The following is a 27,650-nucleotide window of genomic DNA, read 5'->3' on the forward strand; positions in this document are numbered from 1 at the left end:
CGTATTCGTCATTATCTTTACGTACAGTTTAATCTACTGATATCAATTTAATCTCGGCATAACTCCTGTAGATGCATAATCAATATTGAAAAATGTATTGAAGACTGATTTTTTACGATAGACACGGTAAATGTTATGTGCATTTTTAAATCTTATATAAGGTTTTCTAAGCCGTTTTTATAGAAAGGTGGACTCATGAACTATCATCGTTTACTTTGCATGAATACCAGGATGCTTCCAACAGGCAATCGCAATATATGCATCAATGTTAGAAATTAAACCGCCCATTTTCATAACTGTTGAGCACAGTAATCCCACAGTTCCCAACAATTAATGCATGAATGTTTTGTTTCAGATTCCATCCTTCAAATATGCATAATTGTCATGGCAGATTAGCATGATGATGGTCCTGTTACTTTGTGTGTGCATGAAAGTGATGAATGTCCAACACAAGTGTTTACTAAAATTACATCCAGCAATTGATCTGAACACATTATTATAAGATTCTAGAACTCTGATAACATGTCAAATATGTCTAATATGTCAATTTAATCAAATATTACATCAAGCAATCGATCTGAACACATTATTTTATGATACTAGAACTCTTATAATATGTCAAATATTTCTTATTTCATTTTAACCAAATTAACAAGATGGAATACATAAATAATTGTTTATTTATTTCAAAATGAACATAAGTATTAAATAAACCCCAATGTGGAAGTCTTATCAATTATCTTTTTAAACAAACAAATGCACTGCTAAAATATAATATTATATTCCTATTTACTAACTGTCTTTTTTAAATATCATTATTGATATTTTGCACTGTTACTTGCCTACAACTTTTGTAAACATTAAAAAGGAAGTAAAAGCACATTATTTAAAATATGTATTTATTCTGTTGTTTTTCAGACTTGACTTTGATAAGTCGAAAGATGTGTACCGATTTAAGGTGCGTAGCTCTGTAAGAAGTACTTTAACATCATTGAAAGATAAGGACGGTGTTGTTATGCTGCAAGTTAAATATTACAACCGCAGTGGCAGGCAGGGACCCTGCTTCATTTAGTGGTGTTTACGGAAAGCTTTTTCTCTCAACGAACTATATAAACACACAATCTTACATTTATTTTTGCATAATCAAAACAAAGTGTTTGCATAAATATTAGTGTATATTTAAGGTTTTGGTATATATGTTATTATTTACATTGATAAGATGCATATGAAATCTGAATATGCATGTTAATAAAGCAGTGGTTTCATAACAAAAACCAATATAAACCCAATGATGCTTGTGGTCTATTAAAGTTTAATAAGTTACCAATATCATGCTCATATGAAATTCTTAAGTATATATCTCAATAAACACTACATTAATAATTGCATAATATTATAATAAGCACACACATATTACATGTTAAGTACAATAGTAATTCAGTACCCACTTCATAAAAAAAGTACAGCAGTATTCACAAGGTTTAATCTGTCAATTTATGAATTTGCAAATCTTGCTATACAAACATATAAGATCACCAATTAACGCTTAACACAGTAAACTCTTAAAAATGTCTTGACTTTGGGATCAACAAACATATTATATTGTACAAATATCTGTACTCAATTTATAATGCAATATGAATATCTGAAAATACTTTGAGATTCTTAATGAAAATACTCAGAAGCCCCAGTCATGAAGATGGCTTCACGATCTTATTACCAATGTACAAAGTAATACACATGACATATTGTTTGAATTTTTGAATTGTCAAAAAAAAGATTTGTTTGTTTGCTTTGTTTTACTTCTTTAACTGCAATACTTACACTTAAAGGTAATTAAACAGAACAGTTATTTAGTTTGTAAAGACTGGTCAATAAAAACACAGTTTAAAACACAACTTCAATAAAGTTGTAATCTTCATGACACTTGAACATTATATTTTTTTGTTACGTGTTCATTTATCACTCCATCACACTTTAAACATCAACTATTTTCTGTTTACTGTTCATTGATCAAGATATCACGTCAAGTCTACAGAAGTTGCTCCTCAATATACTATCATCTCCCTGAAACGAACAAAATACAGAATGTAAATAGTATGCAGGCAAAACAACTGTAAACCATTTAACATAATAAGTAAATACACATTACACACCAGATGTATACTAGCAACCAATCAAATCAATTTTTACATTAAACATTCATGTATATTCTTACAACCTTACAATTATTTGATGGTTAATTAGGCAAACCAACTCATTTTAATTTAAATGAATTGAATAATATGTCTGGTTTTAAATGGATTGCTAGTTACACAAATATTTTTTTGGTGCTTTGCCAAGTTTATAATCTTTCTCAGAATGTTTGTAACTGTTATGTATTACTGTTATTTATGTGTACTTTTAATAGTTTGCAATTTATCCATCGATCTTTGAATGTATTCCCTTAATTTGTTTGCGCGTTATTTTGGATCAAACACAAGTTATTTCGGTGCATGTATACATTAGATAAAACAGATATATTGTAGAATGACTGAACAAGAAGACATACACAATTACAAAATATAAATGATCAATGCGTTTATTGAATAAAATATTATATTATTGACTGTTGTCTTTAACATTCCTCAAGAAATATATTGTTTATTCGATTATTCAATAGTTCGAGGCAAATAAAACGGTGCTTTATAACCACAAAATAAAGTATAATGTCCTATATTTAATAATGTATAACATAAATTGAATATATTTGTTTTGTGAATAAATAAACGTAGTAAAAATTACGACCGTCATAATGTGCATGCAGTTTTTTTATATGCTTCAGTTTGGTTAATGATCTACACATGCTATACCGTTCAGTTGTAAATACTGACATGCACATATATAACAACATAATTCAACTTTCGATTAAATAAGAGTATTTGTATCAGAAACTATTCAGATTCTAGATTGAAAAGACGTCAACTTCCATATTGTTTTGTTATATTATTATACCCTGACCTTAAAACATTTTCATCGAATAATACATAGAGAATATTATGTGAGTTTTGAATAAAGATCAAGTTTATCATGGGAGGCTTAGAACCGATGTAGCGCGAGGCTTGCCGAGCGCTAACATGGTTCGTGCCGAGCATGATAAACTTGATCTTTATCCAAAACTCACATAATATTCTATTTATCCTATTATTTCCTCACAATTTTCCATTAATAACTGTCGTATATGGCATTTTTTGACGATTTAGTTTTTCCGTAGTTGACAAAAACAGATTCTCCAATTTTTGGAAAAACCCATATCTGATCTAAAAATAGCGATAGTATAAAGCTCATGTTTAAACGATCGTTGTTATACTATCGATTTTCATCTGGTAATAAGATAAATATTCTTTTTAATATGATATTAGCCAGGTGTTGTTGGTCGTCTCTGCCGTTCAATAATTCCTCTCACTGGTCAACTTAAGATTATATGACACGGCTCGGTTTTTTGTCATGAAGTGCACCTCGTGTGCAAATAAGCATGTCTCTTTTCTTATTTCTCACAGCAGATGGATCAAGTCTTTATATCTTTTAACAGACATCATGTGTAAACAAGCTTTATTGGCAGCCTGAAGGTCATCATATTGGGATTTAGATAAAAAGTTGAATACACAACTCATTGCATTTTGGGTTACCAATATTGCAAAGATATCCGTTCTCGAAACCATTTAAATTACAACAAAATATTTTGAAACGCATGAGATATTGTTTAGCAAAATGCTTCAGCGCGTAATGGAAATACCGAAGACTCTAACAGATGACAAGTGTTTAATGTTTTTAATTGTCATTTTGACAATCCCTACGCTTGAAAGTGACAAGTGTCATGTTTACATGGTTCTTTTAGTAGCGCTGTATGTAACTATCAGAAAAGAACAGATAATTTATTAAGACTTGCACTGAGTACATCGTCTTCATAATATGTGTATATATGATACAAAAGGTCTTGTGTCAAGTTGTAATTATAATGGATCAGCAAGAAGACCGACATATACCAGTTATGAGTTTTATAATTATTCTCAATTTGTGTTTGTCTCACGTGATTAAAATGGATGGGCGGCTGACTAAACGGAAGTTTACCTGCCATGTTTGGACCTAAAACATAAAATGTTGACTTTGAGAAATGTACAACTCCTGCGAAGTTAAACAATTAAAAGACGGAGATAAATGTTTTACACATATCTGAAGACATTGCGAAGTTATTTCCTATGAGCACAGACGGTACACAGGACTTAGCCTAAATGGGCTATGGTATTTTTGTTTTAAATAAAGATGATAATGATAATGTTCAGCACTGCGCATGCACATGTTCCCATACTAGCAATTCTCACTAGGCGTATCTTATCATGGGAATTCATTAATGGTAACGACAAGGCGCGCATAAAAACTAATTGCAATGACATTAACGTCGGGTGAAACCCCAGCAAAACTCAGACCGTGGAGTAGGTCCGCGCTGCCATATTTAACCACTGGCTCCGATTTAGACTTAATATACAATGAACAATATATTTCTGTAGGCATGTATCTACCGAAAGTTGTCCGCGACGCCCATAGGAAGTTATGCGGCAAGCAGAAGATGGCTGGGTGATTGTATGTGAATTGTCCATAGCACCATTGTTCATAGCACACAAGTCAAGGTCACGCCGAGATGTTAATGTTTGCACAATACAGCTAATCCTGACGTTAAATAACTTGCAACACAAGTGTTGATCAGATAAAGCTGATTGGGATTATAACGTTAGCATTCATAAGGCAAGTGTGAAATTTGCAAATGTACAGCATGGGGTTATATATTATCCTAGTTAAATGTTTGAATACTGTATCATCATTATAAAATCGATCATTTTTTAAATATTTTTTTTACAAAAAACGTTCACCATTTAATATCGTTTATACTTAATTAAGACCAGTGTCCCTAGCCCATTAGTTAAGGCCACGCATAATGGTAAATGTCTAAAATATAAGATTTGCATAATACAGCTATTGTGGAGTATAACGTAAAATTATTTTTTAAAATAACATGTCTCACCCTATTTCTCGTAGTGTGTGTGACCCAATACAAAATAACTCTTTCATCTATGGATTAAATACGCAAAGAGGTGCAGCAATTTCATCTTATTGTGCCAATTTACAAAGGTTTATTATATTAAGTTTCGATGTAAAGACTTAAATGTCATCGAGGGTCATTTGGTTGATATGGACATGTTTAGACAAGGATGACTTCAATACGTTTCTTGTCTAGAATCACATTGAAGATATTCCACAGATGATCGATATTAGGTCATCTTGATTTCTTTTCAAACAATAGGAAATTGCAATGTATGGGTATCTTCAAATCAATAAGGACATCTTCAAATCAATATTTACGCGTTTAATTGTTTTCCACCAGAATGGTGATTTCTGCTTCGATAGGAAAATGGCGTCCATGATTGTACTGAAACATGGTTACATTTCCTTAATCGCGAAACATCAACTTTCGTGGCATGTTGAAGGATTTTGCAGTTGTTGGGAAAGGTAGAAGTTCTCTTTAAAATGATTTTCCATCGAAAAACATGTATGTTCGCTGGTGAAGGGAGCATGTTTTCCTTTCAATTGCTTATATCGAAGAAAATAAAATTCTTAAACGAGACCAGTTGCCTCTTATTCAATGCCAAAATATATAATTTGAATAGCTTCATTGGTGTTTTCAAACTCGCGAATACGCATTCAATTTCACGTAACTGAGTTTTGCAATAGCAAATCGCACCCCAGACAATACACCAACGCATTGTCTTAGCGAACGTATTGCACTACAAGTAAATGTACATGGGTTTCGAAAGTCAATTGGTAGTAGCAGCAATTCCTTATATACACATTATATTACGAGATTGAAACATCATGATGTGATGAACAACACAAAAGTGCACTTTTTTCATATTCATACAAACATTAATATTATGTATATTAAATTAAAGTATGATTAACTCTTTCTAGAGTATAACACCTGTAGTTGACGACGTTTCTATTAATAGAAACGAAAGCGAAACTTACATTTCTGATTTCACAATGTGTTGAGTGTAAAAAAGACGAATACCTCGAGTATATGTTTTATGAAGATCATTTGTAGAGTTAAACATTGGGACAGAAAAAAGGTAAGATATATTTGTAATTGAGAACCCTTTTTACAAATTCTGTGGGAGAATAATGTTTGTCAATACATACATTTAAAAAGTAAGTTTATAACAAAATAAACCTGATTGATGACTTTCTTGAAAGCTATTGGCCATGGCCATGCTGTTTGAAGGAGCTATTTATAAAGATACGACATTAACATGTACACACAATATGAATAAATTATAACGGCCGAAATGATTTTAATTTGAATCTGTAATTTCACGAGGTTTTGTTAAACTAATGCTTACAGACATGGATAACACAGGCATGGTCGAGCTAAGAGCGAATACAAGACTTCGTGAGCATCTTTACGAACAGGCGGTTACTAAATCCGAGTTTTGTGATGTAACACTCGAGTTTGGGCCGCCGAATAAAATGGTGAGTGGCGTGATTTTGTATTGGTAATGTAAACCGATAACAGTTCAACGAGAGGTTAAATCATGATGATAGTATGTACATTTATATCCGGCATATCTCGGGTATTTGTTAATTATTCTGACCAGAAATACAGTTAATTTGAAACTCTTATTGTTAAATGACATTCAAAGAAGCGCCATAATATGTTTAAATACACAATGCATGTTGAAGACTTGCGTTTGTATATGTAGAGACATATTTTATATTGTATGTTTTATAATGTCTTCAATTTTTATGACGTTCAATAATGTATTGAAATTCATCGCTTGGTAGAATTGTACACAAAATAACAAATATGGCCGAAAACGATGGAAAAATTAATTGCCGTCACATTATGTACATTATGTAAGGCATTGTCAAAGGACCAGTATGTCAAAAGAAATAAACATAAACAAAAAGTGACACCATTAACACAAATAGTTTACTCTGAAACAAGAAAACCATGAACATCTACGAAGTTTGTTAAAATCTTGCTCCTGTGATCAAAACTTGATACGCCATATGTGTCAAATGTTTAATATATATTTTATAAGGAAAACAACTATAACATATGTTTCTCGGAAACTACATGACCCAGGGGTATTTGATTTGCAACAGTATATGCTAGTCATCTACACAGTTAATTGGAACCACTCAGGTAAACTGATACAGGGTCACAGGATTTATTTACATTAATAATCAAACTTACTTAATTAAAATAAATATTCATTAAACAGGCCTTACAAAATAACTAAGGTCAGCTACATAAAAAGACTTTGCACCATTTTAGAAATCTGTTGCATATTTTCGAAACATTATTGATTATTATAATTTACTAGCTATTATGTGGGACAAATGTACATAATTCAACGTTCTCTGGACATAGTACAGTTTATTTGAATAGATATTGTTCATTGTATTTAGGCTCATATTTATATAGTAAAATTAAGTAAAAAAGAGAAAGTCTTTTTAAGTAAACTTTAGTTATGTGTGACCCTTACAGCATGCTTATTGATTAGCTAATATGTTGAGGTTTGTATGTACGAAAACGTGCTAGATGTAGTTGGCATAATGTCATGATCGGGTGATTCAGAATATAACACGGCAACATATGAGTTTACGTGTTGTTGCTTTTTTACAGAAGCAAATGGGAGCCCATTGGTGTGTCTTGGTGCATTGTCCCTATTTTGAATACATGTATCGTTTTTTCGGCAATAAACAAGGTAAGAAATTTAGAATGGATTGATTTCAAGATTTTATCATTGTTCATGTGCATGATGCAATATAATAAGTTGGGTGGCACAACAATTATTGTACAGCGTATTAATTTCGGTTTATTTTAATATGAAGTCATATCAACATTAATTTGGCCATATAATAAAACAAAACTAGTAAATACTTCTCAAGAGGTATTTTAATTTAACGTGTATTATATATATTTCAGATACGGTTCGTGTGTACGACGAACAAATCGAAGCGATTGACACTGCCATTAAGTTCCTGTATACAGGAAAAGCTTCTTTTGAAATTGACACTGTCGAAGATGTATTAAGTATAGGACAATTTTTTCAGATGAGCGAATTGCTAGATAGTTGTGCAAGTTACCTCGCAAATTTACGACGTTGTGAACATAACTGTATTAAAATATTTTTCATAGCACGACATTTCAAACTGCCAATGTATGAAGATATTGTCACGTACATCATCACCAATCTAATATCTGTCATTGAATATTCGCCCAACGGCCGGAAAATAACAGGTACAGTCATCAAAGAACTGATCGGCCACAAGTCAGCGTGTACCATAAGACCATTTGTGTTGCGCAATTTTTGTCGCAAATGGCGAAATTACGATGAACATAATCGTCATCGGGAATACCTAGACTTGATGGCTTTGCTGACAAACTTGACGACACTTTCATGTGTTTCGAACACAGTGATCACTGATGTGAAAACACTTGAGGTTCTTATGGTCATAACCAACAAACCAAGGAGTATATACGCGTATGTTGTGGAAGAAGACCGATGGAAGTTTGTAACGAAATTGCCTTCGGCTTTAAGTCAAAGCTCTTTCTGGCGTGACGAAACAACTTTACTTGCAGTTGACCCGAATGGAGAATCTGTCTTTGCTTTGAAAAATGACTACACAAAATCATATGCTACTAATAATATTAGCGTACGCATTCACAAATATGATTTAAACAGTGAGTCTTGGTCAGAACACAACCCGTCATTCGTTTTCAACGACTCAAACATTATACAAATGCAAGTGAATCGTGTAATGTGTTTAAATGGAAAGCTGCATTTGGTAATCACGACATTAAATGTTATTTCAAAGCCGAAAAGAATTATGTTATTGACATGGAAGGAAGAGACAGGGACATTTACAAAGTCGTTCCTTTTTAGATTCAATCCGCGCTCAACTGTCTTGGAAGATGTTAACTCGTGCATCTTAAACAACAATGACATCTGTGTAGTGTGCAGTGTCAAACGCTATTCCGAAAGAGAAATAAAACTTGTTGTGCAAGATGTGAAGTCCAAGGAAGTTAAACTACTAAGGCCAGTAAGTAAAGAAGTGTATGATGGGAAAGCCTGCAAACTTCTTACATTTCCAAACAACGATGATGTTTGTATCGCCACTCTAGACAGCCCATGGTATACAATTGTCAACGTAAATACTGGAACACTTGTACACAATAACGATTGGTTGTTCAAGGAACCAAAACAAGCTTTGTCAAAACAAATGGGTCGTTTCATTTCGGGAAATTTCGAGAAATCCGTGTTCGTACTGGACAGTGAAAGTAATCGGGGTTTTCAATTTTATTATGGATCAAAAACCTGGTATAGAATTCCAACCCTTGAGTACAAAGTTGGTAGTGGTGCGATTGTTCAAGCCACCTTACCGTCAACTATGCTGCATAAATTATCTGACACTCTAAAGTGTGAATGTAAACTTTTGGAATTGTTATGAATATGTACAACAAATCCAACCAAACAGCATACTCGATATGTATTATGACAAGTATATATTATTTTACACGAGAAGTCATCACTATGTATTATTAATAAGAGGCCTTATTGTACACGAGGATTCAAAACAACACACCAATAAATAGACAATGGCTAATGAAATCCATAAGATATTGGAAACATGGGAAAGACGATACGTGTAACAAAATGATGCGTTTTATTCCAAATTACATATGATGTAAAACATTGCGTCATCGTCATTGTGGGATTTTGCAGGACTACATCCGACTCCCTTAATAGACAATCCTAGAATCGATAAATTTACCGCCGTCAAATTGGTTATTACGTGACCTGCTGCCATGACGGTACTGAGAAATCTGGTAGACTACAGCGTCAAAGATCTCACAATAACCAAAAATTGGAGACATTAATGAATTGTATTTCACATTGTTAAAAATATAAAAGTTAGATTTCTAGCATATGTGTCTCTACAATAATATTCCGTGACAACATGTTTATGGCCGAAATAGCTGTGTGTTTTAAGTACTCCTTTCAGTAATGCCTTTGCTTAAAACACAATTATTTCATTTTTAAATGTAATTATTCGACTATAAATTTAAAGTTTATATCAGCATCTAAAGTCTGAAGTAAACTATGTAATTTATAGCGTTAATAGTTCCGGGGATATTATTAAGCAAAACTTTGAAATATTTATTTCCGAACTCAGATGTCTGCCTTTGTTTAAAATTTCAACTAATTGCGGAGATAGTCATTAAGAAAAATTTAAAGATTCAAGACCGATGCAGACTTTTTTTATGAATAAAACATATCATTTTTCTTAACATTTATAATTTTGTTATGAATATTTCTTATTAAAATCTAATTTTTAAAGGTAATGCAAACATCCATAGCCGGAATAAAGTTTGCGATTTTAAATAAATTTGGCCCGGAAATATTTCTAAGCGAACTCAGTACGAATTTGGGTAGATGCTCACTTTTTGTATAAAATGTATCTGGTTTAATATACAACGTCATTGTTTGTTTTTATTAATATCTTTATTTAAAATTCGCTTTCAAGCTAAAACAAAATATCTAGCAGGAAATGAATTTTGTGGATTTTGTTATTATACATGAACGAGTACAGGAGATATTACCGGTAATTGGCGCAAAGATCGCGAACATCTGTAAGATGTCAGAACATGGGAGAGTTTTTTTTATTGACAATTGCATATCTGATTTTGCCTGTAACTTTATTTTTATTTCATTAGTAAAATAACATTTTACCGGTAAAATCAAAATCTAAGGCAAAACAAACACTGTTTCTGTTATATTCCCAATATTAACTTGACTGATTTCTTGCTTTATTATATTTTATTAATAAAATATAAATTTACGATAAAAGTGTTTAATATGACACGTATGGAGCCTTAAATAAAATTAAATAGTTCCAATAATGTTCGATAAATTCCACAAAAGTATTAATTGTTTTATTAAACTTTCATTTTCAAGTTAAGATTTAAAATAAACACTTAAAACTCGAATAAAATAAGTGAAGTTTTTCTTCGTTAATTACGGATTGTCAAATTTAGGCAAGATAAATGGTCTTAAAAAATCTGCGATCGAGGCGCGAAATCATTACTTCAGTGAGAGACGATGTCCCAAGGGTGGATTAAAAGTGTAATTTGGTATGACTGTGACACCACATTCTTCACAGGTGTAGATGCCTTTATTAAGATAAGAAACCATGCGTCACCTTCAAATAACATGTTAAATGACAATCAAGGCCTTATTCATGCTGAGTTTATTGACTCTTAAAAATGCAGATGAACCTTGTTTCTATTTATCACCAAATAACTGATAAAAACTTATTTATTAAAAAAATACGAACTATTATGTGATGATCAAATCGATAAGAGAAACAATTTAAGTCTTCAAATATATTTAATACAATCGCTTAAATTGTTCAGGTATCTATACCAACATATAGGTACCCGTATCGTTATTCAGTGCCGTCATGGCGGCGCATGCGATTATTCAGGGGCGGTAATCCGGGAGTTATCGATTTCTGGGATTGTCCTTAGAGTACTTTATGAATGTCGTCGACTAAATTGAATAAGATACACAGAATTATAACCACTTTTGATAAGTATGTGTTATTAAGAACCGGAATCGTGTAATGTGTTGTGTGTTTTATTTTGGAGAACGTTGTTTTCTACAGAAGTCGGCGCGTGAAAAAAAAAGATAAATAGCGTAACATTTTGGCATAACATTGTGTTTTTATGTTATTTGAATTAAATATTTAAGAAACCAATCACCATAATGGATTGTTAAATCATGTTTTTTTTCATGATAGAGAAACGTGATTCTGACAAAGGAAGATCTTCAACAGGAAGACTAATATAACGTTATTAAGCATCAAGCTCCGAATTATACAATTATATATATATATATATATATATATATATATATATATATATATATATATATATATATATATATATATATATATATATATATATATATAATATTATATGATCCATTTATACGATCGGAAGAAGTATATATCCGCATTTATGTTATAATGTAAAATAAAAACTATAAACATATCAAAATAGGGAATGTAAAATACCTTTACAAGCAAATCTAATAATTTCAGTGACAAACCAGACCCGCAAGAAATCCTTGTGACATAAGTTACGAATACCCTCGACAGCGCTAGCCGTTTTTTGTTGTAACTATAACAGATCACAGTTTTGACCAATGCGGCATTTAAGAAAAAAACATTTTTAGAGACACTTTACAATGCTACATAAAAAAATATTTTTCCTCTTTACTCTGTTGTTTTAAAAGCATTTTTTTTATTTAGCTACACAAATTCGTAGTGTATCCGTAATTTACTTCCGGGTTATTTTTTAATGTCGACATGTATATTATAGTTTAACCGAATTTATACAGCTACATACGGCACAGTCCGCTTCTCTTCGTTTTCCTGTAAAAAGTGCAGGCAAATCCATTTTAAATTATTAATTTATTCAAGAGAATATGTTAAACTGAGCCTTATATTGATCGCCACGGTACATGAAATATGAAAAAGTCATACATTATAGCGGATAACCTGCTCTACTGCAATGTCTCAATTTATCAATTGTACTCACACAATTTCAAAAAATGTGTAAACTATCAAACATAAAATTATCTTACCAATGGCCAAAATATTTTCAATAATCCATACCTTGAAACAACTGCTTTCTTCAAATTTTCGACAAACACGTACTGTGCTAAAAACAAACAATATATTATTTATTCGTGTTATATTGAAATAACATCTTAAGAAATATTCACGAAAAGCAAGGTACAGCTGGCTGCCCAAAATGCATTTAAAATATATTCAAGATTGCTTTGTTTGCAAGCCAAACGGGATGGGCATTTATTGAAAGGAACCATTAAGGAGCCGATTACAAAAATATCTTATTTTGTTTAAGATTTTTACTATAAAGTTAAACATAATCTTCGCTAAGTCATTTATTTGTTCGCCTTTGTCACCATAGTGAGTGCTATCTACACTTTCTGTATATAACGAGGTAAAGATAAATAAAACAAAAATATTTGTTGACTGCCATTTTTAGTAACTGAATATTTACACCGATTCTTTGTAAGAATAAGCAACGGCCCATGCGTGTATGTCATGGTGATCTCACATTGCTAAATTTAATTATTAAAAAAGACGCAACTTTATGTTTATATACTCAATGTAAACATTCCTACTAATAAACAGACGTTAAACAATGGAGAACGGGTTTACTGCTCAATACAAATCACTTTTGATAATGTATGTCAATGGAAAATCATAACTAAAATCCCATTAGTATGCAGCTTGTTTCGTTTACTAAATATTTCCATAACTAACAGGGAAAACAAAAACTGGAATCCCATTAGCAATGTGCAAATTTCGACTGCGAATTCTTGGAATGTACGACTTAAAATAGTTTTCTGATTTCTGAAATGAAATGTAGAGTACGTATGAAAGGCGTATCTGAAAAAACCTTATAAAAATGAACATGTTGGGAATACATCAGTTGGAAACGGAATAGTTTTCACTTTTGCGAAAGTAAAACTATTGTATATCGTTAATTACATATAGCGGTCACCACTTACGTGTTATTTTCATATATCTGAATAGTTATTTAACCCGAATAAACAACGGTTTAAAAACAAAAACTGCATTGCTAAGAACAATTAAATTTTCTCAACATGAAATGAAGTTCGGATTTAAACAAAATTACAAAAATTTGTTATCATATATGATTGATATTCAAATATATCGTATCAAAATTATATATTTAATATATCTATTTTTAAAACGAAAACACAGTGCGGTTTCGGTTTCGGTTGTATGGGACTATTTACTTCCTTTTTAACGTACAGTAAACACAATTTATCGAAACTGTAGTACTTCTTCGTTATTGTGAGTATTGTACAGTATATATATATATATATATATATATATATATATATATATATATATATATATATATATATATATATATATATATATATATATATATATTGACGATGACTTTTCTATCACGACATTAATCTTATACACGCAGACGACGTTTATATAAAAATAGGGATGCAAGAGGTTACAAAAATCATAAACCGGTTAACCTTTTTCCGTAACCGGTTATTAACCGGTTAACCCAAACGCCTTAAGTTGTTAAAATGAGTTAGAGTACGTAAAAATGCTGTGAAAAGTTGAATGTGCTTGGAAAAGTTGCCGATAGATTTCGTTGAATTTTGGTAAGGTAAGTAAATCCAGATCTATAATTGTTTAAAGTCATTTTTGAATTAAAATATATTTAGGTATATGCAAAGGAGGTATTACCATGTATGTTAGAAAAATCCTTGTTATTAATATTCAGGATTTATTAAAATATGGCTATTTAAAGTCGACGATGCAGGGATTTGTCCCATAGTTAGCACTTTATTTACAATTTCTTTAAAGGTATGCCAGTGAAAAAGTTTTTTGCACCGACAATTATGTCAACAAATGTCCCCGAGTAAAATATCCGCCAGGGTTTCTTAAAAAAATCGTATTGGTGGAAAATTTCGACTTTACATTCAACAGGTTAATGAAAAAATTATATGACCTGATGCAGTTCAAAAGATGTCAAGATATGACAGGAGTGCAGTTCGTTTATAAACTTAAAAGCTCACTATTACAGCTGAGTTATACGCTTTGCATGCTTGTTCCTTGCACGGAGACTTTTCATACTTACTTTTTGGTTACTGTTAGAAATAATTGTGGAGTAAATGATACTATTACGTGGAAAACAAACACATAATGTCCTGAACACTTGCACTGGACTCCCTCAATTGTTCAATCCCCATTGACTGTCATAGATAATACACCTTATGTAAGTTTATACATTCTGACACTATTTAGGGACTCCTACGATAGATTTACTAATGAAAGGAAAACGCTGAACATTTTTAGAATAAAAATGATTAAAAATAAATATATAATAAATATTAGTTAATAAATATGGTTGTATCCTTGCCAAATTGTTACGCATGAAAGCTGATCATGTATACATTTTCGAGATGTTTGGACTTCAGCCGGCTCACATATTTTAAAATCATAATTTCATCAGTTATTACATAAATACGTTATCAATTTGAAACATTGGACACAAAAAATTACTTGTTTACTCGAACATTAGCTGACCAAAAAGCGAGCTCATATTTATTATTAGTTATCGAAATTATGCCCAATGGTTCTCTCAGTATGCGTTCTACGCTCAAATGGAAAGTACGTCCTAAATGTTAAAATTTGCTGAAATCTGGCTGAATATATTCCTTCAAGTCTTGGGGCTTCAGCAGATGAGAGCTGTTTGTTATCTATGCAAATACACATAAGAAGGAGGCGTGACTTGGGTTTTGAAAACAAAAGTTTACATTTTGGATACATCATTACCAAAAAGAACGAATAATTCGATTTAAGTGTTTATGGTCTTTCCTTTAAGGGCGGGCGTTTGTATATCGTCAGGGCATTATGTACCATCGATTTTTGAGTATGTATTTCCCTTCAAATAATACTTGTCTGAAGAATTTAACATTTATGTGTTAAATCATATGAACAAAGTGTCCGATTCTATTAAACTTTACATTCAGCATCCCTCCCTACAGGATTGATATACGCATTGTTATTTCGCTCAAGTGAATTGCCATGGAGTTTTTGCCCTTTGAATAATAAATTATTTATACCAAATTAACCCATTGACAAAGGGAATCATCGGAGTGCATTCATCAGTTTGTGTGATATTCTTGTTAAAATAAGAAATATTGGCTCGTAGATGCATATCCAATTAAGTGGCATCAATTAATGTAAAACGTCGAGAAGAATGTTTAAATTATTACTTTGGCTAGTTCCCTCATTTTTTGGAATAAGAACTCTTACACAATTTGTCATTTAATATCACAAATTGATGTATTTTAAGGGACATTCTTTCGATTCAAATCCGTGGTAAATTAAAGATAAAAGTACTTTCTATAAGTTTAATCTTAGAAAAAGTGTCTGTATAATTGTAAAATTGTTATTGAATATACAATAAATGAAACTAAAGAAACTATATCAGGAAAGATATTATTGGTGTATCCACTTCTGTTACAGACAAGCTACCATAATTATTGAAGTTAGAGTCCATTTTGAAAATGCATACGACACCTTTTAACTTTCATCCAAATACAAATCATGTATTTTAAAACAGAGACTTTGTGTAGAACTTTAATAGCCTCAACGTCAACAATTGCTTTTTCCACAGAGAGTGTAGCAAGAAAGATCGATATCAATGCAGATCGAAACGACCGAGTCGTAACTTGCCGGTAGCGTATTGTTACCCATCGTTTCAAAAATGAGTGAGTACAAAGCATTGGTTAGTGATTTGAAACTGGGAGAAACGTTATTCCAGCAAGCTGAGGAAAGCTCGAAGTTTTGTGACGTCGTCATCGTATATGGCCTGCCAGATGACATGGTAAGTCTGAATTGTTGCCATATGGTGTCCGTATATGGGAATTGTGAATGTTAGTAAGAACGGAATACAAGGTCGCTCCCAGGTGCAATTCTTTGCAAGCGTTGAAAACTATATTTAACACATAAACGTAATAAAATCATCAACACCAACACATATATGACTAAATCTGAGTGACAAACTTGTTTGCTCTTACGCTGTTCCCCATGTAAAATTTAAACAAGTAACGTAAGTTGTTAAATATTTAATTTGCCTGAATCACACAATCAAACTGAAATATCTTTCAGAAACAAATCTGGGTCCACTGGTGTGTGTTGGTACAATGTCCGTACTTTGAAGCCATGTTCAGAAGTGGATTGGAAGAAAAGCAACAGGGTATTGTACTTGCCCCTCGTTTATATAAATGAAAATAAATTGGAGTAAACCATTCATTTACGTGCACATAATTTATTGTAGCAACATACACGAATTAGGAAGTGGTTATTGGTGATGATGGAATACATGTAAGTAGCTAATAAATTAATAATGTAACATACGCTTTTACTTTATTTCTAGGAAAGATATTTATTACAGAGTCTTTACATGAAGAAGCTGTAAGCGCAGTGATTGGATTTCTGTATAAAGGAGAGGTGAATTTGGAGTATCGACTTATTGGAGACGTGCTAAATGCGGCGGACTATTTCCAGTTTGGTGACTTGCATGAAGTTTGCAAAAGGTACTTGTTAACTGTGCCATTGACAACAGAAAATTGTGTTGAGCTTTTGACGATAGCCGGTCGTTACAATTTTGAAGATATACAGACGCGTGCAATTACATACATAACTAACAATTTGATTCAGATTATTGAACACCCAGCCAATAGTAAAGCTATGACTGATATAATTATGACACAAATATGGGACAAAGCGAACCGTGACAGGAAATGTCAAATGACCCTTTTTAATTTCTGCCGAACCTGGCTGTGGTGTGATGTAATGAATCGTAAAGAAACATTTGAAAACTTGTTCTGCTCTTTAAACCTGAACGAAACGAGTCACGAATTCTTTCAATCTTTATCATATGACTATGTCCAAACGTTTAAGAAATGCCGTAAATTTTATGTACATTTCAACAGTCAAAACTTTCAAACTAGACTAACATTTACAGCGGACACAATCGGCGTTGTTTTACTTGTAGCAAAGATTCCGCAGCTACACAAATCAGGAGGAATATATGCATACGCGATAGGCACTGAACGCTGGTCCTTTCTTACAAGATTACCGCGGGAATTACGAGAATTCGACTACAACAAATATTGCATTGGTGTTGACCCAATTGGGAAATTCATTTACGTTATTAGGCAAAGAGAGCACTATATCAGTAAACATTCAGCTGTTTTGGAAATCCCTTCTCATAGATACGATTGTGAACAAAATACGTGGGAGCTTGAGACATACACACTTAATATTAAGGATGAAAGACAGGTCAGTATTGAAGGAATAGTTTGTGATAAAACTGGGACGTTTCTTATAGCCGAGACGAGGATGCGTAAACGGCAGTATAAAAATGTACAATTATTAGCGTGTCGCGAGGACACGACCCTTGTGGAGGTAGCTTTAGTACCAAATATTTGCAAACGATGGTACAGTAGTTGTGATATAAAGTATTGTGTTGTTGGAGACAGTTGTATTATAGTGTTGTGTACCGATATTGAAATTGGACATAGGACAATTAAAATATCAGTAACGAATACAAACATGCCACAAACTAATATTTGTAAAACGATTAAAGAATCGCATATTGGATACAATGCCAGGTTTGAAACCAATGAAATGTTGTACTCAAACGGGGCACGTGGCATTATTTTCCGTTTTGGCAGCGAGCATCACAGAGAAGTGAGTCTTTCGCCAGTTCAGTGTACGACAGTTGAAGGCGAAGTTCTTCCCAGATACAGAGGCGATGAGGAAGGGGTGCAACTAGATAACATTTTAACGGGAAATGGTGAAAATGTTGTCTCCGTATACGACAGGCACACACAAACGTTACGAGTTATTGACTGCATCACAAAGGAACAGCATCTGGCACCACCGTTTCCATACGACTTCCAGGACTGCACATTGGTCCATGCGAACCTGGCGGCCAGATTACTTAAGTGTCGCATCGACTGTCCACATTGTTTGTTTGAAATCAAATCCGATATTAATTAGTTTTGAGCACGAAACGGAGACATAAACACGATACAATTATGGAAATGGGGCATGCTAAATAATGCGACAGGACTGTGTCTGTTGTCATTATTAGATAATAAAACCGTATCGCGATATGATTGTGTATGTTGTCATCATTAGATAATAACACCGTAGCTATAGTGACATAGATTGAAAAATTCCCCTATTCGTATGACTGTGGCAAAAGTCAACTAGTTTGTTTTTATTCTGCAGTGCTTACCTAGCTTAAACACAAAGAATTAAGTATGTTCACACAATTTTAGAGGTTCGCTTAACGTTAAATAAACAAGAGCTAAAACCCCATACAAGATATTAAACAAGACGCCGTAGATATTAATGTTTAATACCGTTTTTATTTGGCGGTAAAAAGTAATAATTTTCTGGGTTTCTTTTCAATCCCTGAAATAATGCACATGATGGAAATAGTAAAATATATTAGTTTTAGAATAATAGTAATAATAAATACATTAATAATAACCATAATCATTATCATTATGATTACTAATCAAAGGTTTCATACCGATACACTATTTTAAAAGTTTTGTGTTAATCATATGTTATTAAAAATTATCACGTTAAAGACGGCCTTTGTTTAGAAGGTTGCATAGATAAAATAAATTTGATAAAAGTGGTATCGAAAGTTTTAATTTTTATCTGGTTTAAAATCATAACATCATTTTTCCTGATATTTTCCATACATTTGAATTTGAACTTAGCGTTCAAGCAATTATTCAAAATAGTACCAATAAATGCAGTTGACAATTATGGATATATATTCCATATATTGCATATTAAAGCATTTGGAAAAAAACATTTGCACGAATACGGTAATAATATGTTTTTCCAAATATAAATATAAGATACAAATTCAAGTGTGTTTTTGTTTTATATCGCTTTAAGCTTTACAACCAACAACCACGCTACAAACTGCACATCTGAAATACTAACAGCCAACAATCACGCTACAAACTGCACATCTGAAATACTTACAGCCAACAATCACGCTACAAACTGAACACCTGAAATACTTATTGTAAACAACCAACAATCACGCTACAAACTGCACATCTGAAATACTTACTTGTTAACAACCAACAATCCCGCTACAAACTGCACATATGAAATACTTACTTGTAAACAACCAACAATCACGCTACAAACTACACATCTGTAATACTTACTTGTAAACAACCAACAATCACGCTACAAACTGCAAATCTGAAATACATTCTTGTAAACAACCAACAATCACGCTACAAACTGCACATCTGAAATACTTACTTGTAAACAACCAACAATCACTCTACAAACTGCACATCTGAAATACTTACTTGTAAACAACCAACAATCACGCTACAAACTGCACATCTGAAATACTTACTTGTAAACAACCAACAATCACGCTACAAATTGTACATCTGAAATACTTACGTGTAAACAACCAACAATCACGCTACAAAATGTACATCTGAAATACTTACGTGTAAACAACCAACAATCACGCTACAAACTGCACATCTGAAATACTTACTTGTAAACAACCAACAATCACGCTACAAACTGTACATCTGAATTACTTACTTGTAAACAACCAACAATCACGCTACAAACTGCACATCTGAAATACTTACTTGTAAATAACCAACAATCACGCTACAAACTGTACATCTGAAATACTAACTTGTAAACAACCAACAATCACGCTACAAACTGCATATCTGAAATACTTACTTGTAAACAACCAACACGCTACAAACTGTACATCTGAAATACTTACTTGTAAACAATCAACAATCACGCTACAAAATGTACATCTGAAATACTTACGTGTAAACAACCAACAATCACGCTACAAACTGCACATCTGAAATACTTACTTGTACACAACCAACAATCACGCTACAAACTGTACATCTGAAATACTTACTTGTAAACAACCAACAATCACGCTACAAACTGCACATCTTAAATACTTACTTGTAAATAACCAACAATCACGCTACAAACTGTACATCAGAAATACTTACTTGTAAACAACCTACAATCACGCTACAAAGTGTACATCTGAAATACTTACTTGTAAACAATCAACAATCACGCTACAAACTGCACATCTGAAATACTTACTTGTAAACAACCAACAATCACGCTACAAACTGCACATCCGAAATACTTTCTTGTTAACAACCAACAATCACGCTACAAACTGCACATCTGAAATACTTACTTGTAAACAACCAACAATCACGATACAAACAGTACATCTGAAAAACTAACTTGTAAACAACCAACAATCACGCTACAAACTGCATATCTGAAATACTTACTTGTAAACAACCAACACGCTACAAACTGTACATCTGAAATACTTACTTGTAAACAACCAACAATCACGCTACAAACTGCACATCTGAGATACCTACTTGTAAACAACCAACAATCACGCTACAAACTGCACATCTGAAACACTTACTTTTAAACAACCAACAATCACGCTACAAACTGTACATCTGAAATACTTACTTGTAAACAACCAACAATCACGCTACAAACTGCACATCTGAAATACTTACTTGTAAACAACCAACAATCACGCTACAAACTGCACATCTGAAATACTTACTTGTAAACAACCAACAATCACGCTGCAAACTGCACATATGAAATACTTACTTGTAAACAACCAACAATCACGCTACAAACTGTACATCTGAAATACTTACTTGTAAACAACCAACAATCACGCTACAAACTGCACATCAGAAATACTTACTTTTAAACAACCAACATTCACTCTACAAACTGAACATCTGAAATACTTACTTGTACACAACCAACAATCTCGCTACAAACTGCACATCAGAAATACTTACTTGTAAACAACCAACAATCACGCTACAAACTGTACATCTGAAATACTTACTTGTAAACAACCAACAATCACGCTACAAACTGTACATCTGAAATACTTACTTGTAAACAACCAACAATCACGCTACAAACTGCACATCTGAAATACTTACTTGTAAACAACCAACAATCACGCTACAAACTGTACATCTAAAATACTTACTTGTTAACAACCAACAATCACGCTACAAACTGCACATCTGAAATACTTACTTGTAAACAACCAACAATCACGCTACAAACTGCACATCTGAAATACTTACTTGTAAACAACCAACAATCACGCTACAAACTGTAAATCTGAAATACTTACATGCAAAACCTTTCGATCACAACAATTATGACTAGTCTTTTTTGTAACTTAAATCCCCATCCCCAGATCCGTATTGTTCAGATATATATTTAGTGTAATAAACTTCAGTTAACATTTCATATATCGTCGCTGTCGTTCTCAAACCTCGTAGCTCCAAAATTAGGTACGTCGTTTCGTTTGGACAAATTTGACAAAAACGTTTTTATATATTTTTTTATTTGCAACTACGAGGTTTCCTATCAGGACGAATTGTCGTACCTCATAAAAATGACAAAACTGTGGTGACAAAATATCGTAGCTACCATGTCTGACTGTCAGTATGACTTACGCGTCTACGGCTTATACCGTATTTTGCAGCTTCATTTGTTTGGTATTTTTACAGAATTTCAATTTTTAAAACATCGTTATAAAAAAATGAGACGGTTTTTTCTCTCTCCTGAAAAGTTGGCATTTTGTAGCTACGAGGTTTGAGAACGACAGTGACGTATATATTATCAAATACTTCTCGAAATATCATGATGTTAAAAGTTGCCTTTTATTACTTTAAAGTAACTATTATTGTCTTTAAAACCCCTAGCCGTTCGTAGTTTGTTTTTAGGCGTAGACGCATTGCTATAAAACTAAGGGAGAGAAACTACCGCTGGTGAACTTGAAAACCCATTTCGTTTGTACATATCAACATTATGTGTTTGTAAGGTACGTTGGGTATAGGAGCGCAACTTTTATTAAACAGAAAAAGTAACAGTTCTTCAATATAATATTTCTTTATAATCTGAAATAAAACAATTGTTTCAAATGTGTTCACAAACGGCCAAATTTATTGATAATTTGAACCGCTTATTAGGTAACAAAACCCTTGGCTATTAAGAGTTATCTGTACTGCATATATTCTTAAAATGAAAACTCAAGTTTCTAGTCAATAAAATTATAAGCGGGAAAAATCTGCCTCAAACATGCATTACAATTTGTGTGAACCACTTATGTTAAGCATAAATAAAAATAAACTTTTAAGAACCGAGCATAATAACGTGGTTTGTTAGGACGGCATGGGAATTCATGCTCAGCACACATTCATATCTCAGGCAAGAAACAGTGCAATCTCTCCGTGGATAACTGGGCAAAGGTTAACTGGCATCAAATTGTTAATATAAAGAATGCAATGAAACTTGTTTACGCGTTTTGTAAAATAATATTTTTCTATTGTCCAGGGAAAATGTATATAGATCATGAGGAATAATATTCGTTAGTATACCATGAACACACATGTGTTCAATAAATGACACAATTGACCGGCTTTTTTTAAATACATTTTAAAGTAGCATAAAATCAACAATATTAGTTTTCCAATTTTAGTCAAAAGGACGCGATAGTTCCAAATCAAAAGGGACCTAGCCCCATTCCCAAAATGGTGAAAAAAAACTGATATATTTCCCATACAATCATTACCACACACAACTACCAAATTCATGTATGGTGATAACATGATTCATGTTTACGTAAATTAAAACATCTCTTATTCTTTAGGTATATAAATGAGGACAAAGTTTAGAACCCTCATGTTTTTATTGCAATCCACACCTGGTTTATGATCTACATGAGTTCGCCGGTGCAGCTGTAAATATTGACGTGTACACGTGAATAGCACCATCTTTCAAGCTTCGATTTAAAACAAGTATTTGTAGTAGACACTAGATAATTTATAAATTGAAGGGACGTCAATTGCCATATTATTTTGTGTTCTTATGTAACACAGAAGGTCTTTCAAGCATAAGATTCATTTTTTGAATCGTGATATTAGCCAAGGTGTTCTTTGTCAGCTCAGTTGTTCGATAATTCTTCTCATTGTGTACTTACCTGTGTACTAACGCGAAAGGAATTGTGGGTTGCACTTCTTTAACGAGTAAAAAGTGAAAGCGAAAGTAGGTCAGGTAATCGTAATTGTGAAAATCGTTATCAGTCTTAATAGGGATTCAAAATCACATTTAAACATAATTAAATAACATTTCTTTAAACAACATTCCGTTTAAGTCACGCAATAAAAACGATTTTCTTTCATTATTAACATTTTCATTCCAACGCAGAACTACTTAGGCGGAAGCATAATTGCCCAAACAAGGGGAATGTGATGCGTCTTAGTATACAGGTGACAATAACGTAGTGACGTCACCATCTATGTATAGAATGCAATTCTTCTCGCTTGTCGCATTAAGATTACACGAAACATTACGGGATTCAGTCATGCAGTGCACGTAGTGTGCCTAAAATCATCTGTGTTTTTCTTGCTCACAGCAGACGACGTTCAGTCTTTTTATCTTCTTACTGACATCATGTGCACAAATGCTTTTCTTGTAGTCTGAAGAAAGCTGACTATTCAATTTTTCGCTTGTTTGTTTCTTTTAGGAAAGTTTCGTAAGGTATCTGTCCTTATTTAATCGTCTATTTATCGACAACCCCCTTTGTTTTTTTTATATCTATGTAGGTTTTGGAAATGTATTTTAATCGGGCCTACATGTATCTATGATACTGTGTTTATCAGAGTTAGTAGAAGTGTTATGCTGAGTCAGATTTAAAAAAATAAATGTTAATAAACGTAAACATGGTCTTTGTATATCGAAAAACAAAGACTATGCACCACGCAAACCTGTGTTCGATTTTTATTAATGTTTTATGTGGTTAATTCCGCTTTGTACAAGTCATTATATTGGAATTTAAAAACAATTTGGATTAACAGCTCATCACATTTTGTGTTGCGAATATTATAAAGATTTCCATTTCAGACAGCATTTAATTAAAACACAACTTTGAAACGCGTCAGATATTTATTCAGCAAAATGCTTCAGCGCGCTATGTGAATATCGGAGACTTTAACAGATGACAGTTTTTTTTTATGTTTTTACTAGTCGTTTTGATAATATATACGCTCGAAAATGACAATTTTCTTTTGTACGCGGTTCTTTTACCACCTCTGGTTGAAATCGCCGTGGCTCAGCAAGGAGAGAAACATGATATACCATCAGTTTTATAATTATAATCAGTTTGTGTTTGTATCACATCAGTAAAATGGCTTTACAGATGTCTTTACGGAAGATAATGTACATTATTTTGAATAGTGGAGAACCATATAATTGGCACACCTTCTACAAAGTGAACCAGGTAAAAGATGGTGGTAAATGCTATAAGCATATCTGATGATACGGAGAAGTAATACAATGCGAGCACAGACGGCATTGAGGACTTGCCGTAAATTTACTATGGTAAAAACTACATTCAATAAAGCTGATAACGAAAAGGGTCAACATTGCGCATGCACACGTACCCATACAATTCTCACTTGTATCATAACCAAGGAAGTCATCAATGTTATCGAAAAGGCGTTCATATAAACCAATTGCAATGAAATTTACTTCGGGTGAAACACCAGCAAAAACCGTACAGCGGAGCAGGTCCCCGCTGCCATGTTTGACCACTTGCTCCGATTACGACTTAATTAACAATCAGCAGTGCATTTCTCTAGGCGTGCATCTGTCAAAAGACGCCCGCGGCGCCTATAAGAAGTCATGCGTAAATCAGAAGACTGGTGGGTGATTGTATGTTAGTCCACACGAGTTTGTACTACCTGTAAAAAACTACATTTAAAAATAACTTTCCTTATTTAACTCTTCATCACGAGTAGACGGCATATTCGCGTGTAATACTCATAGTAAAAGCACACAAGTCTAGGTCGCACTAAGATGTACATTTGTGAATAATACAGCTTATCCGGACTTTGAATCATCATGAAAACCGACCACACAAATGTTCATCAGACAAACCTAATTTGAATTGTAACTTCGGCAATTTTAAAATAACCATTAACAAATGAACAGCATGGGATATATTTGATCATAATCAAACTTATGCAGACTTTATCATCTATTGGATAATTTTTGAATAACTTGCAACAAACATTCACCATTTGGTAATCATTTGATTCGTACAAAAACAGTGACCCTAGCCAAAAGGTTAAGGCCATGCTTTAAGGTTAATGCTCAAAATATAATATAGGTATAATACAGCTTTTGTGGAGTGTAACGTAAAATTATTATTTTTTATACATGTCTCACCTTATTGCTTGTAGTATCGTTGTCCCAATACTTATATTGCACAATTACTTTTGTTCATCTATACATTAAACTGGCAAAGATATATGAACTAATTTCACCTTATAGCGCCAATTTACAAATATTGATTAAATTATGTTCTTGAAGTCAAAACTCACACTGCACCGACATTTTAAAACGAAAATGACTAATATAACTTTCTTTTCACGCTTAAATTATTACACTGATCGGCGATTTAAACAAAAGAAAAGTGCAACATGTGGATAGCTTCAAATCTACCAGGATCTCTTCTAATCAATCATTACGCGTTTTATTGTTTTTCAACGAAATGGTGATTTCTACTTTGATGGGAAATATGACGGCCATGTCATGTTTCTTTTTCTATGATTGTAATGAAACTTCGTTACTTTTCGTCACATGTTGAATGATTTTGCTGTTGTTGGGAACGGTAGAAGTTCTTTTTAAAATCTACTTAAGTATTCCATCGGAAAACATGTTTCGTCGCTTAGGGATAGCGTCATTTTTTCCTTCAATTGCTTATATCGAAGGCAATGAAATTCTTAAAAGAGAAAAACCTCTTGCATGTAGTTTACTGTCAAGTTATATAATTTTAATCGCTTCATGGGTGTTCCTAAACTCGCAAATAGGCATTTTGTTTCACTTAAACTGAGTTTTTCAATAGCAGATCTCGCCCGTCTTTGCGACGTGTTGAGTATATAGTTCAAGTTTATGTAGATGTATTTCAAAAGTATATTGGATGTTGCAGCAATACATTTTATGCACATTAGTTTACGAGATAGAAACATTTTGTGATAAACGTCACAAAAATGCACATATTTGCATATGTGTATATGTAAATAATATAATAGAGAGGGTCCGTAATCCGACCATGTTCCTGATTCCGAACAAAATATAATTTTTTTTAGTATCTCATTTATGATTTTAGTGACCCTTTCACAGATTTTGGCATGTATTAAAGTTTTTCATTAAATGCTTTATATTGATGAATGTAAACATTTTATCTAAAAAACTCCAGTAAACAAATTAATAAAATTCAAGAAAAAAAAATGTTACCCTCAACTGGGCTCGAACCACTGACCCTTGGAGTAAAAGTTTTTCGCTTAGACCACTTGGTCATCCGTGCTCATACATTAAGTGACGTATTTTAATCTTTATATAAGTAATCGTCGTAGTATCACAAAATATAACGACAAAAACTTAACTATCCAAATTATTCGATCGTTTCGCGTTGCAACGCTATATATATTTTTAGGTTTTTAAATCGTCAACAGATGAATATAATGGATATTTTAACGCATGGTGAATGTTCAGTATTACTGTTTCCTCTCAATTAACATCACTACAACGAAAATTTGCGAATCTGAAACAATAATTATTTTTTCATTTTGTCAATTTACCAAAACGTGATAAAGTGGCAAAGCCCCTTTAACAATTTCTAGTGTATTACATCATGTAGTGAACGACGTTTCTATAAATAGAACCGAAACCGAAAATTGGTGTGTTAAAATTAATGATTTCAG

The 27,650-nt window shown here is 32.7% G+C and overlaps 2 protein-coding genes across 3 annotated transcripts; both read left to right on the plus strand.

The window, feature by feature from the left end:
- Window positions 1–6,443: 6,443 nt before the first annotated feature.
- Window positions 6,444–10,291, plus strand: LOC127860582 (uncharacterized). The gene is made up of 3 exons (XM_052398724.1): window positions 6,444–6,561; window positions 7,721–7,802; window positions 8,024–10,291. The coding sequence occupies exons 1-3, from the start codon at window positions 6,451–6,453 to the stop codon at window positions 9,547–9,549; spliced, it is 1,719 nt and encodes a 572-aa protein (XP_052254684.1). The 5' UTR covers window positions 6,444–6,450; the 3' UTR covers window positions 9,550–10,291.
- A 3,264-nt stretch (window positions 10,292–13,555) lies between these two features.
- LOC127860579 (uncharacterized) lies at window positions 13,556–18,881 on the plus strand. 2 transcript variants are annotated; one of them, XM_052398713.1, is made up of 6 exons: window positions 13,556–13,656; window positions 14,180–14,353; window positions 16,373–16,582; window positions 16,867–16,954; window positions 17,135–17,294; window positions 17,756–18,881. In XM_052398713.1, the coding sequence occupies exons 5-6, from the start codon at window positions 17,246–17,248 to the stop codon at window positions 18,763–18,765; spliced, it is 1,059 nt and encodes a 352-aa protein (XP_052254673.1). In that variant the 5' UTR covers window positions 13,556–13,656; window positions 14,180–14,353; window positions 16,373–16,582; window positions 16,867–16,954; window positions 17,135–17,245; the 3' UTR covers window positions 18,766–18,881. The 2 variants fall into 2 exon arrangements, with proteins under 2 accessions (XP_052254673.1, XP_052254672.1); XM_052398712.1 differs by having other exon boundaries at window positions 17,135–18,881.
- The last annotated feature ends 8,769 nt before the right edge of the window (window positions 18,882–27,650 follow it).

The sequence above is a fragment of the Dreissena polymorpha genome, chromosome 15 (genome assembly GCF_020536995.1).
Source record: "Dreissena polymorpha isolate Duluth1 chromosome 15, UMN_Dpol_1.0, whole genome shotgun sequence".
Classification (NCBI taxonomy): domain Eukaryota; kingdom Metazoa; phylum Mollusca; class Bivalvia; order Myida; family Dreissenidae; genus Dreissena; species Dreissena polymorpha.

Bases quoted from the DNA above. Each gene is read 5' to 3' on its own strand.
- LOC127860582 (XM_052398724.1), top strand. From the start codon at position 6,451: ATGGTCGAGCTAAGAGCGAATACAAGACTTCGTGAGCATCTTTACGAA. The intron at 6,562-7,720 runs GTGAGTGGCGTG...GCTTTTTTACAG, and splicing joins TTGGGCCGCCGAATAAAATG to AAGCAAATGGGAGCCCATTG. The intron at 7,803-8,023 runs GTAAGAAATTTA...TATATATTTCAG, and splicing joins TTTTTTCGGCAATAAACAAG to ATACGGTTCGTGTGTACGAC.
- LOC127860579 (XM_052398712.1), top strand. From the start codon at position 16,463: ATGAGTGAGTACAAAGCATTGGTTAGTGATTTGAAACTGGGAGAAACG. The intron at 16,583-16,866 runs GTAAGTCTGAAT...AATATCTTTCAG, and splicing joins ATGGCCTGCCAGATGACATG to AAACAAATCTGGGTCCACTG. The intron at 16,955-17,134 runs GTATTGTACTTG...CTTTATTTCTAG, and splicing joins ATTGGAAGAAAAGCAACAGG to GAAAGATATTTATTACAGAG.